Genomic DNA, 13,858 nt, shown 5'->3' on the forward strand with positions numbered 1-13,858 from the left:
TAAAATCTGCAGATATACAACACAACAGAATAGTTATCGGAGAGAAATTATGAATGACTCACATTTTTCAGTGATTCACATATTTTTCTTAAACTTCCCTGCTTGTGTGGTATCACAATGACTGAATGGAAAAAAACAGACCCCAACAACGCAGTAAATCAACAAGAGTTCTTCCATTACAAATATCTCCCCCCTTTTTCAATCCAGAACTCCCCTTTAGCCTCACCGTTTTAACTTTGTTGACATAAGGATTTTAGGGCTGGAAGTATAACATAGGTACAGAATCATTAAGTGACCTACTGAATCATACTTCACAAGCCATATTTCCTGAAGTGTGGAGGGAATCGTGCACCGCCCCTGTTGTTCCTCTGCTACCCCACAGGCTGTGTGGACTGTGATTTCAGCAGTTCATTTAAATTCCTCAAATGCCTTTGGCACTACGTTGCAGAGTGGGAGTCAATTGGAATTTATTCATTCAGGAGTCTAAAATACAACATCTTGCTGAATAGCCCTCCTGGGAGGAGACAGAGGGAAAATGAAGGAAAATTATATCTACTGTTCAAAGATTTTGCTGAGTTACAGTTCTTATAAGGAAATCAGTCAATTGAAATCAATTAATTAGGCCCTAATCTATGGATTTCACAAACTGGGCAGGGGCACAGCAATCGGTGGGCCTGGGGGGGGCATAAGCCCACCCACTTAGGACCCAGGTCCAGCCAATCAGAATTATTACAGACAGAGATACTCTTCAGCATCTCCCTTCTCTGATGATCCCACAGGTGAAGAAGCCGGATGTGGAGGTCCTGGGCTGGCTTCGTGACATGTGGTCTCTACAATTCTCTAAAACGGCATTGGAGGTGTCTTATGGTAGAGGAATAAGCATTACATTCTCTGCCAAAAGCTCAGGTGGACCATTCCTGTAGTCAGCATGGAAATTGCATGCTCCCTCAAAACCTGAGAATCTCTGGCATTGTGTTGTGACAAAACTGCACATTTTAGAGTGGCCTTTTATTCTCCCCAGGACAAGGTGCACCTGTGTAATGATCATGCTGTTTAATCAGCTTCTTGATATGCCACACCTGTCAGTTGGGTGGATTATTTTGACAAATTATAAAATGCTCACTAACAGGGATGTAAACAAATTTGTGCACAACATTTGAGAGAAATCAGCTTTTTGTGCTTATGAACCATTTCTGGGATCTTTTATTTTAGCTCATGAAACATGGGACCAACACCTCATTGCGTTTATATTTCTGTTTAGTGTAGATATGTAAACACATGCACCAGTATTGCATAAAGTATTGCTATACGCTGTCTGGGGGCTATATAACATTTAGGTCCTTCCAGAAACTCAGATATAGACCCACTTGTGTGCATCACCAAGATCATTGTGGTCACGCATGCATGCCATTGCTACAGAACTCAGTTCAGCCCTGACAGCCCTAACAAACACACACACACACACACACACACACACACACACACACACACACACACATGCACACATGTTATTGCGGGTGTAGCAAAATGCTTGTGTTTCTAGTTCCGATAGTGCAGCAATATCTAACAAGTAATATCAAACAATTTCACAACATATACCCAATACACACAAATCTAAGTAAAATAATGGAATTAAGAACATAAATATGTGGACAAAGTGGCTTTGTGGGAAAGCTCTCACTCTGGGGGCCTTGATATTGGCGAAAGGTGTCTGTGAGGACAGCGCTTCACAGCTTTGGAAAACAGACAGTGTCAAGCTGCAGCATATCTTCCCATTGTTTAAGGTAATAAATGGAAATTTGCCAAAAGCCATCCTTCCAGGCCAGACTAAACTTGTCTTTCCCACTAACAATGATGTGCTACTTGGAAGATAGGATTATTGATCATCCAGACCATCAGAGATTAATGATAGCTGCAAGTATGAAATCCATTACAATTACCATCCATCCATGTGTGGGCTGGATGGTGGATACTGTTAATGACATTAACATGGACATTAACACTGCATGACCTAATTGTAGCCTACTGAGGATAGTCTGTGCACGGCCAAAATGAATGCTTATAAATGTTCTTATTGGCACAGCACATAACGAAAGCAATGGTAAGCCCTACATGACAGGAATATAGGTCGTAAAGTGAGTATTCTACAATGGTAATATTTAAATACCCCTCTAGTCGATGCTACTCGTGAGAAGTAAAGTGCCCCTAGCGACGGACATTTGTATTGGACTAACTGATTACCGTTTCACATCTTAAAAACGCAGTGGTTAGCAACGCTGTTGAGGGCGTATGGACTCGGTCGGCCGTAGGTCAGTGAGCAGCACTGTTAATTCCTCTAGTCTGGAACAGATTGTAGACGCAGTTATCATTTCAGTCTAATAGCCTCGCGATTTTCCTTCGTTCCATTTTTCAACTGAAGGCCTTTCACTGAAAAGTGGGTGTCTCCTCACTACTGGTGTTCAGACAGCGGCGAGTGCAGAAGTGTGTCCTCGATGGCAGGGTGGAAGGACGGCTCGGTGCAGGAGAAGTATCGACTGGTTGTGGTTGGAGGTGGTGGTGTCGGAAAGTCAGCCCTAACTATACAATTTATCCAGGTTAGTAAATAGTCGCCGGTTTCTCCAGCCACTTTGCACGGAATGTTTGGGAATCTGGACGGAGGCTGGCTGAGGTGTTGCGAATGGGGATCCCACAAGTGTATGCTGGGGTTTAGTTCATTTTCTTCTCGCAAAAATTCGCCGAGGCCTGTTTAGCACAGAACATATTCTGTAAAAACACTTGAAATTGTGTTGGATACAATTTTTACTTTAAGCATATTTGTCAGTACAATGAATAACGTCAATTGGCATTGTAATCTCGCTGGGCTATGGAAAGTAACTGTGGAATAAATAGTCTCACAATTGTGATTTAGGCTGAACTCTGATTTAAAACGGTATAACCTAAGTATTATAACATTCGGCTACCTGTACAATCTGTACAACCGAAATTTAAAAATACTTATTTGCAAAGTTGAGTTGTCAACATCTCTCTTGTTTTGGAGCTATATTTGGGAGGATCGTCCTGCCCGTTGCGGCGTTACATACATCAGTCTATAATTGTTGGCTACAATATAACACGTCGTTCAGCATTTCTGGGCCTGCTGTACTTGAAAACATAAATCTGAAACAAAACCCCTATGTAAACTCACATTGAACGTATTTTCCATCATACCCAATTAGGTGCAGTATTGACAAATCTCTTGCCTACCATTTTTATTCATGTGGACAATGTTCATTATCAGACAATGAATATGCCTATTGAATAGCCTAATAACGGTTTAGCCAACAGACTTAACATTCATTTGGATCCAAAAAATCTAAGTGAATCAGACTATGATATAAAGAAATTCCTACACATCCATAACTGTAAGCATATTCATTACAGAGAATATCCCTGCATGCATGCCTTTCTCTAACGTTGATATCATGTGTGAATCTTGATCAATCCTTTTTGTTGCTCAAACAGTTGCAGAGCAATGACAGCTGCTGCTAAAGACAGTTGTTGTTAAAGCCAGTGGCCCAAGCAGCCATTTCCCAGCCACAGTTGTCCTTTATAGTCTTGTCAATGGCATTCCAACACACACAGTGTGTTGTCCATAGGTGCCCACACTTTTAACTCTTTGTCTTTCCCCTTTCACTATCAAAACCTTTATATTCACAGTTAGTTTCTTGGTGTAGCTGCTCATAAAAGTGTAACTGAGAATGAGTGGACAAGCGTTGGAATCCTCTTTGTGTCTTCAGGAGTCTGTAATGCCAGGTCCTAATTCCAGGAGACTCGACTGGGGGCGGGCAGCTGCATGTCTAAAGTGACTGAGACAATAGTGGGGCAGTCAGCAGCAAGTGCTGCTTGGGGATTTTGTTGTGATCTGAAGGTCTAATAAGGTTTCAGAAAGCTGTTGGTCAGATCAGATTACTGTACCACGGTTCAGCCATTCTGACCCTATTCTTCTTTGGAATGGAACAGTAGGCTAAGTATTGTATAAACACTTCAAAGTCCTTTAGTATTTTTAGCAAATACTTGCGTTTTGGTCCAAACAAGGAAATATGCACTGTTGACTTGTTCCAGTAGGGATAGGAAACAGTAAACCACAGTACAAGTGCCTTATTACAGTGTAATGAGACAGTAATGTGATTAATTACCATGTGATATGTAACTAATAATACTGATAGGACAGTAACACCAAGATAATGATAGACTGGTTATTACATTTTGTTTAAGCAACAAGATTGTTGTTTGTTAACAAGATGAGTAGAATATAGGGTAGGTAGAAGAAGACTGTATGCAGCTCAGCGATCACCAGTTCACAGATATTTTCTGGATGATTACTTTGTCATGGCAACGGTGCCTCTGGAGCCTTTAGTTGAAACTTGCAGGTCAGTCCGCACTCACTAAAGAACATTAATTTGGGAAATAAGACCATTTTTTTTGTATGCATTTAGCATTTCAGAATATGTCCAATCCAGTCTTGATCAACACTCTTTATTCCTCTTTATAATAACCATACCACAACTGTGTTCATTGTGAATAGCGGTATAACATAATAATGTGCAACCATATCTTTTAGATGAGCATCAACCTCTTATTTGTCCCTTGACATGCAAAGGAATTCCCAATATATACAGTATGTCAAATCTGTGAGAAATGAGTGCAGTATAAACGGCCTATATGCTCTGCATGCATAGTCTATAGCAGGGTTCCCCAACTGGTGGCCCGCTTGTTGGACATAAAGGACTGTAAAAACCCCAGGAAATCAGCTCCAAGTCATTTTAATTTTGGAAATATTTTCCAAAGTATTCTCACACATAATAGAGAGATCTATGTGATTGTATACAAATGTAAGCAAGGCTTGAAATATATATATATATATTGGTCAAATGTAGTTGGTGTGTTGACTGCATTCCTTTTCTTATTTATTTTGTATATGTCTGTGGATGTAAAGAAAAATGAATTTGGTAATGTGTAGAAGGTTGACATCATGGAAAGCGCCTACATCCTATTAGAGTTTTCTAGAAGCCAGCTGCCAGGGGAAAAGCCTCGCAGCTGGCTGTTGAGTCCAGACTTTCCCATCCAGATCTGTGGAGGTGTGGGGTGGGGGACAGAGTGTTGTCTGAGTCATGTTGGGTTAATGACCATGGAACAGCCGGAATCAGCGCCTTTGGAAAAGGAAGTCCCTCCACTCCTGTTCGTTTTCTATGGACCACTTAGATTTGAAAAAGAAAACATGAGACGCAACCTGCCTAACTGGCTGGGCTTGTGGGTGTGATTGTGTGTGGTAGTGTGCACTTGATGGAATTGGATAAGATTTACAGGTGAAAAAAAACCTGATACCCTTTTTACAGTAAAGGGATTACAGAGATACATCCAAATCTATAGAGAAATGTAAAGCCTCTCTCCTATTAAGCATACTGTCTTGGCCCAATTTGAGTGGGATGAACAACAACAAAAACTTTCTTGGCTCAGTAACCATGTTTCCATCCACAGTTTTTATGCGAGTAATGTCATACCTTATAAAAAAAAATCACGACAGCTGTGATGGAAACAGGAAGTTTCGGTACAATTTTATAGATGTCGACAGATCAATAGTTCATTCGACTTGGTGGGATCTTTTTCTGTCGGCAAAATGAATAATGTGAGAAATGGAGGTGAAAACACCTTTATGCACAAATATGCAGTTTATTAGGCTACAGATGAAATAAGTTATGAACTTCTCAGGGTGGTGAAAGTGCACAATGATCTTGATGCTCCTTTCCAATAAATCTCAAGGGTCTTATTCTGGTGATCGATGCTTGACTGCCATTTTGACAAATACAAACATTCTTGCTCTTATCCATAATAATCTCATCATATAGACTAGCCTCCCTGCACAGTCTACCCACACTGTGAGCTGTTGGATAGAGTGCACATGTCAAGACCAGAGTAGACACATTTTGTATTTAATGCAAGAGTTTTTTGTGACAAAACTATAGGTAGAGTTGAAAATGTGATGGAAACATTGAAGTTCAGATTTCTATTTGGCACATGAAAACTTAAGCGTGCATTACGTCGTCACGCACTGATTTTATCTCAAACAAGTCCATTTGGTGGAAACACACCACTGTATTTTAGAATACTCTCATGAAAATCTGTCGGCAATTGGATGGAAACCTAGTTACTGAAACCGTTGTAGTGTATACTAGACTAGTCACACAATGGCTGAAGTGAGGGTCCTTTTACAGTGCAGGGAGGATGATGTCACTCTACAATAACAGAGTGACAGGGCAGGCAGGTCATCACCACTGGGAGTAGTTGAAGTAAGAATACAGCCAAGCCAAGCCAATGAGTAGAATGGCAGAAAGGTGACATAACATTGAGTCATCTGACAAAAGTTTTATAACACAGAGTGTTATTCAACAGATGGAAAACATGACTCAATGTGGGGTGGTGGGGTTCAAGCCATTTGATCCCATATCTAATGTCACTCATTTGTTTGACCGATGGTATGAACAACATTTCTGCTATGGTTCCTTTGTGGAAGTTATCATTAGCAACCATGGCACCTGTGGGAGTGAAATGCTATCTTCTCGCCAGACTGGATGACAGAGGAGTAAAGCATGGTGTTGCATGAACACACAGCTGCTAATATCAAATCAAATCAAATCAAATTTTATTTGTCACATACACATGGTTAGCAGATGTTAATGCGAGTGTAGCGAAATGCTTGTGCTTCTAGTTCCGACAATGCAGTAATAACAAGTAATCTAACTAACAATTCCAAAACTACTGTCTTGTACACAGTGTAAGGGGATAAAGAATATGTACATAAGGATATATGAATGAGTGATGGTACAGAGCAGCATAGGCAAGATACAGTAGATGGTATCGGGTACAGTATGTACAAATGAGATGAGTATGTAAACAAAGTGGCATAGTATAGTATAAAGTGGCTAGTGATACATGTATTACATAAGGATACCGTCGATGATATAGAGTACAGTATATACGTATGCGTATGAGATGAATAATGTAGGGTAAGTAACATTTATATAAGGTAGCATTGTTTAAAGTGGCTAGTGATATATTTACATCATTTCCCATCAATTCCCATTATTAAAGTGGCTGGAGTTGAGTCAGTGTCAGTGTGTTGGCAGCAGCCACTCAGTGTTAGTGGTGGCTGTTTAACAGTCTGATGGCCTTGAGATAGAAGCTGTTTTTCAGTCTCTCGGTCCCAGCTTTGATGCACCTGTACTGACCTCGCCTTCTGGATGATAGCGGGGTGAACAGGCAGTGGCTCGGGTGGTTGATGTCCTTGATGATCTTTATGGCCTTCCTATGACATCGGGTGGTGTAGGTGTCCTGGAGGGCAGGTAGTTTGCCCCCGGTGATGCGTTGTGCAGACCTCACTACCCTCTGGAGAGCCTTACGGTTGAGGGCGGTGCAGTTGCCATACCAGGCGGTGATACAGCCCGCCAGGATGCTCTCGATTGTGCATCTGTAGAAGTTTGTGAGTGCTTTTGGTGACAAGCCGAATTTCTTCAGCCTCCTGAGGTTGAAGAGGCGCTGCTGCGCCTTCTTCACGATGCTGTCTGTGTGAGTGGACCAATTCAGTCCAATTCAGTCTGTGATGTGTATGCCGAGGAACTTAAAACTTGCTACCCTCTCCACTACTGTTCCATCGATGTGGATAGGGGGGTGTTCCCTCTGCTGTTTCCTGAAGTCCACAATCATCTCCTTAGTTTTGTTGACGTTGAGTGTGAGGTTGTTTTCCTGACACCACACTCCGAGGGCCCTCACCTCCTCCCTGTAGGCCGTCTCATCGTTGTTGGTAATCAAGCCTACCACTGTTGTGTCGTCCGCAAACTTGATGATTGAGTTGGAGGCGTGCGTGGCCACGCAGTCGTGGGTGAACAGGGAGTACAGGAGAGGGCTCAGAACGCAACCTTGTGGGGCCCCAGTGTTGAGGATCAGCGGGGAGGAGATGTTGTTGCCTACCCTCACCACCTGGGGGCGGCCCGTCAGGAAGTCCAGTACCCAGTTGCACAGGGCGGGGTCGAGACCCAGGGTCTCGAGCTTGATGACGAGCTTGGAGGGTACTATGGTGTTGAATGCCGAGCTGTAGTCGATGAACAGCATTCTCACATAGGTATTCCTCTTGTCCAGATGGGTTAGGGCAGTGTGCAGTGTGGTTGAGATTGCATCGTCTGTGGACCTATTTGGGCGGTAAGCAAATTGGAGTGGGTCTAGGGTGTCAGGTAGGGTGGAGGTGATATGGTCCTTGACTAGTCTCTCAAAGCACTTCATGATGACGGATGTGAGTGCTACGGGGCGGTAGTCATTTAGCTCAGTTACCTTAGCTTTCTTGGGAACAGGAACAATGGTGGCCCTCTTGAAGCATGTGGGAACAGCAGACTGGTATAGGGATTGATTGAATATGTCCGTAAACACACCGGCCAGCTGGTCTGCGCATGCTCTGAGGGCGCGGCTGGGGATGCCATCTGGGCCTGCAGCCTTGCGAGGGTTAACACGTTTAAATGTCTTACTCACCTCGGCTGCAGTGAAGGAGAGACCGCATGTTTTCGTTGCAGGCCGTGTCAGTGGCACTGTATTGTCCTCAAAGCGGGCAAAAAAGTTATTTAGTCTGCCTGGGAGCAAGACATCCTGGTCCGTGACTGGGCTGGGTTTCTTCCTGTAGTCCGTGATTGACTGTAGACCCTGCCACATGCCTCTTGTGTCTGAGCCGTTGAATTGAGATTCTACTTTGTCTCTGTACTGGCGCTTAGCTTGTTTGATAGCCTTGCGGAGGGAATAGCTGCACTGTTTGTATTCGGTCATGTTACCAGACACCTTGCCCTGATTAAAAGCAGTGGTTCGCGCTTTCAGTTTCACACGAATGCTGCCATCAATCCACGGTTTCTGGTTAGGGAATGTTTTAATCGTTGCTATGGGAACGACATATTCAACGCACGTTCTAATGAACTCGCACACCGAATCAGCGTATTCGTCAATGTTGTTATCTGACGCAATACGAAACATCTAACATCTAATAAACATCTAATATTAGTCCTTATCACTGACTCTCTTTCATTTCTGCTGGAGTTGACTCCCTGCTGTGTGATTCAGTGGGAGAGCACAGTGTCCAGCCTGATAGAGTCATGAAGGATTAGATACAGACCAATATGATCAGAGGTTAAAGACACCTAAACAGTGAGTACTTAAGTGCTCTCTTTCTTTTTTGCTCTCTCTACCCCCTCTCTCTCCCCTCTCTACCCCCTCTCTCCTCTCTCTCCCCTCTCTCTCCTCTCTCTAACCCCTCTCTCTCCCCTCTCTACCCCCTCTCTCCTCTCTCTCCCCTCTCTCTCCCTCTACCCCCTCTCTCCTCTCTCTACCCCCTCTCTCTCTGTCTCATTCTGAGCATGGTTTTGATTACTGAGATGAGGTCATTTAGGAGAAATGCTGCTGCTCTGGGTTCTAATTGAATAAATACAGATTAAGCATGTGGGTGTTCTTTCCTGGGCATTTGCAGGCAAGGTGTGTGTGTGTGTGATGGGGGTTGGGGGATTGTTTCATGCACATTTCTCTGAAATAGACGCAGCGGGCCAAGTAAAGTGTTTGTTTGCAGCAGTGGTGATGGGGGTGTGCATTCCCACACACCCAGGACAAGGTGGCTGAGTACCAGGTTGTGTGGAAACTGCCATGACCAGCACACTTTAAAACTATTTTTGGACATAGTCAGTGTTGTAGCATTCTATCTAGCTTGGTGATACATCACATACCATATACCACTGATACATTTTGTTTTGAGCTGGTTTTTCATTTCCTTTGAGGGAGTTGGTAACCCCACACATTTAGCTGTGTGTGGGTGTTTGGTAGTGCTGCCAAGGTGGGTGATGAGGGAACATTGTTGGTTTTGTTCTCCAGGAGGGTCACCTGTTGATTTCTCACAGAGCTGGCTCATTGACTGAGCGTTCCTGTGAAGTGAACCAGTCTGCGCTCATAGCAGGGAAGTCATTTTCACAGCACTTCATTCTGAGCTACTTAAACAACAACTCTCCTGCTTACATTGCAAAAAAGTCCTGTAGAAGTAATTTTCCAATTCCATATGGGTGTTGTCAGAGGTAGAGAAAATTCATACATTTCCCTCTAACCTAAATGTTCTAATTTGATGAACATGTTATAATGACCATACACATTCCTATGAATGTATTTGTATGATAGTTTTGAGTGCATGATGCAGCACAATGTTTGCGCAACATTGTAATCATGTTTAGTTCTTAAAGGCTTAGACTCAAGGGTTAAGAGATAACGTTGAAATTATTTTGGTCAGTGCTGGTCTCTTACCCTAAAGCAGGGGTTCCCAATTAGATTCAGCCGTGGGCCTATTGTTTTCTTGAGTGGAGGGTTGGGGGGCCGGAACATCATAATAAATGATTTAAAATCACTTTGAGCTGAATTCCTGGTGATTTTACAGTAATGTATTTATTCTTTGCTCAGAACTTAGGGGGGGGGGGGGCAAATAAAATCGTCCGAATTTGGCCCGCGGTCCGCCTATTTGGGAACCCTGCCCTAAAGGATAAGGAATGATGTAATACCAGTCTGTAACTTGATATTAGATTGAGTTTGAATAGAAACCCTATGGGGATCTAATCACAATAAAATCCATTCAGCAGGTCTTGCAGTTGGTATCTGTGTACCCAGAGACTGATGTGATGTTATTCTGAGCAAAGATCAGGTTTATTATAGATGTATCATTAGACTGGGTGGAGTCAGGTTTCTCTACTATCTTTGTTTTCTGTCCAAACATCTAACATTTGTACCTCAATAGGCAGAACATGGTTACATAGTAGAGGTCGACCGATTATGATTTTTTTTAAACGCCGATACCGATTTATTGAAGGACCAAAAAAGCCGATAGCGATTAATCGGCAGATTTTTTATTATTATTATTTTTTTACATTTATTTGTAATAATGACAATTACAACAATACTGAATGAACACTTATTTTAACTTAATATAATACATCAATAAAATCAATTTAGCCTCAAATAAATAATGAAACATGTTCAATTTGGTTTAAATAATGCAACAACACAGTGTTGGAGAAGAAAGTAAAAGTGCAATATGTGCTATGTAAGAAAGCTAACGTTTAAGTTCCTTGCTCAGAACATGAGAACATATGAAAGCTGGTGGTTCCTTTTAACATGAGTCTTCAATATTCCCAGGTAAGAAGTTTTAAGTTGTAGTTATTATAGGAATTATAGGACTATTTCCCTATATAACATTTTGTATTTCATTAACCTTTGTTCTTATAGGCACTTTAGTATTGCCAGTGTAACAGTATAGCTTCCGTCCCTCTCCTCACTCACTGGGCTCGAACCAGGAACACAACGACAACAGCCAACCTCGAAGCAGCGTTACCCATGCAGAGCAAGGGAAACAACCACTCCAAGGCTCCGAGTGAGTGACGTTTGAAACGCTATTAACGCGTGCTAACTAGCTAGCCATTTCACTTCAGTTACACCAGCCTCATCTCGGGAGTTGATAGGCTTGAAGTCATAAACAGCGCAATGCTTGACGCACAACGCAGAGCTGCTGGCAAAACACACGAAAGTGCTGTTTGAATGAATGTTTACGGGCCTGCTTCTGCCTACCTCCACTCAGTCAGATACTTAGATACTTGTATGCTTGTATGCTCAGTCAGATTATATGCAACGCAGGACACGCTAGATAATATCTAGTAATATCATCAACCATGTGTAGTTAACTAGTGATTATGATTGATTGATTGTTTTTTATAAGATGAGTTTAATGCTAGCTAGCAACTTACCTTGGCTTACTGCATTCGCGTAACAGGCAGTCTCCTTGTGGAGTGCAACGAGAGAGAGGCAGGTCGTTATTGCGTTGGACTAGTTAACTGTAAGGTTGCAAAATTGGATCCCCCGAGCTGACAAGGTGAAAATCTGTCGTTCTGCCCCTGAACGAGGCAGTTAACCCACCGTTCCTAGGCCGTCATTGAAAATAAGAATGTGTTCTTAACTGACTTGCCTAGTTAAATAAAGATTAAATAAAGGTGTAATGTTTATATATAAATAAAATCACGATTTCCGATTGTTATGAAAACTTGAAATCGGCCCTAATTAATCGGCCGTTCCGATTAACCTCTATTACATATTAATGCTGATCATAACATAGTACATTTCAATAAGATCTGATCAATGATAAACTCACTGTCCGTGGTCCCTGTGGTAAAGAATAAGGCAGGAGATCAACTCTGACTGCTCTTTTAAAAAGTTTATGGAGGACCACTTCTTTGTTGCCTGGGTAACAGACCAGAACCTGGCATAGTGCCAATTCTCACTCCCTGGGCAGGGGTGTCGACTAGCACGGACTTTGCTGATAACTACTTTATTGAGGGAAAATGTACTTGCCATGACTGTGATATGTGGTTGTCTCGTCTAGCTCTATATTTCGACCCCTAAAAGCACCAAAAGGGGTAATTTTTTACACAATTGGAAATTATGGAAAAATTACACTTTCTGTCAAACAGTAACACCTCTTATTTTATTTACCTTTTCTAACACAAGTAAATGGTTTAAATGCCCCAAAATAAGCATATATTTTAACACATTTCTTTCCATTCAAAGTGTTGTGTTTCTGTGAAACGTTGTTGGGAACAGACAACAGCACAAAGGGCAAGAATTCGTTTTATTTGACCTTTATTTAACTAGGCAAGTCAGTTAACCTCTAGCGTCGAGCAATCTCGTATCCGGGAGCGTAATCATAGCCTCAAGCTCATTTCCATAACGCAACGTTAACTATTCATGAAAATCGCAAATGAAATGAAAGAAATATGTTCACTCACAAGCTTAGCCTTTTGTTAACAACACTGTCATCTCAGATTTTCAAAATATTATTTTCAACCATAGCTACACAAGCAATACTCTTGTGTAAGAGTATTGATAGCTAGCATAGCATTAAGCCTAGCATTCAGCAGGCAACATTTTCACAAAAACAAGAAAGGCATTCAAATAAAATAATTTACCTTTGAAGAACTTCGGAGGTTTTCAATGACGAGACTCTCAGTTAGATAGCAAATGTTCATTTTTTCCAAAAATATTATTTGTGTAGGAGAAATCGTTCCGTTTTGTTCATCACGTTTGGCTAAGAAAAAAAACAGAAAATTCAGTCATTACAACGCCAAACTTTTTTCCAAATTAACTCCATAATATCGACAGAAACATGGCAAACGTTGTTTAGAATCAATCCTCAAGGTGTTTTTCACATATCTATTCGATGATAAATCATTCGTGGCAGTTGGGTTTCTCCTCAGTAGCAAACGGAAAAGTACTGCAGCTGGAGATTACGCAATAATTGCGACGGAGGACACCAAGCGACCACCTGGTAAATGTAGTGTCTTATGGTCAATCTTCCAATGACATGCCTACAAATACGTCACAATGCTGCAGACACCTTGGGGAAACGACAGAAAGTGTAAGCTCATTCGTGGCCCATTCACAGCCATATAAGGAGACATTGGAACACAGCGCCTTCAAAATCTGGGCACTTCCTTTTTGAAATTTAATCTTGGTTTCGCCTGTAGCATCAGTTCTGTGGCACTCACAGACAATATCTTTGCAGTTTTGGAAACGTCAGAGTGTTTTCTTTCCAAAGCTGTCAATTATATGCATAGTCGAGCATCTTTTCATGACAAAATATCTTGTTTACAACGGGAACGTTTTTCATCCAAAAATTAAAATAGCGCCCCCTATATCCAAGAAGTTAAGAACAAATTCTTATTTTCAATGACGGCCTAGGAACAGTGGGTTAACTGCCTTGTTCAGGACCAGA

At 41.9% G+C, this 13,858-nt stretch overlaps 1 protein-coding gene across 1 annotated transcript in view; it reads left to right on the top strand.

Annotated features, from left to right (window-relative positions):
* The first annotated feature begins 2,183 nt into the window (after nt 1-2,183).
* The window catches only part of LOC139411570 (ras-related protein R-Ras2), a 49,969-nt gene continuing 38,294 nt past the window's right edge, over nt 2,184-13,858 (top strand). Inside the window, exon 1 of the mRNA XM_071158104.1 lies at nt 2,184-2,594. Coding sequence (XP_071014205.1) covers nt 2,493-2,594 — 102 coding nt within the window. The 5' untranslated portion in view covers nt 2,184-2,492. The remainder of the gene's footprint in view (nt 2,595-13,858) is intronic.

This window comes from Oncorhynchus clarkii, chromosome 6, assembly GCF_045791955.1.
Source record: "Oncorhynchus clarkii lewisi isolate Uvic-CL-2024 chromosome 6, UVic_Ocla_1.0, whole genome shotgun sequence".
NCBI lineage: Eukaryota > Metazoa > Chordata > Actinopteri > Salmoniformes > Salmonidae > Oncorhynchus > Oncorhynchus clarkii.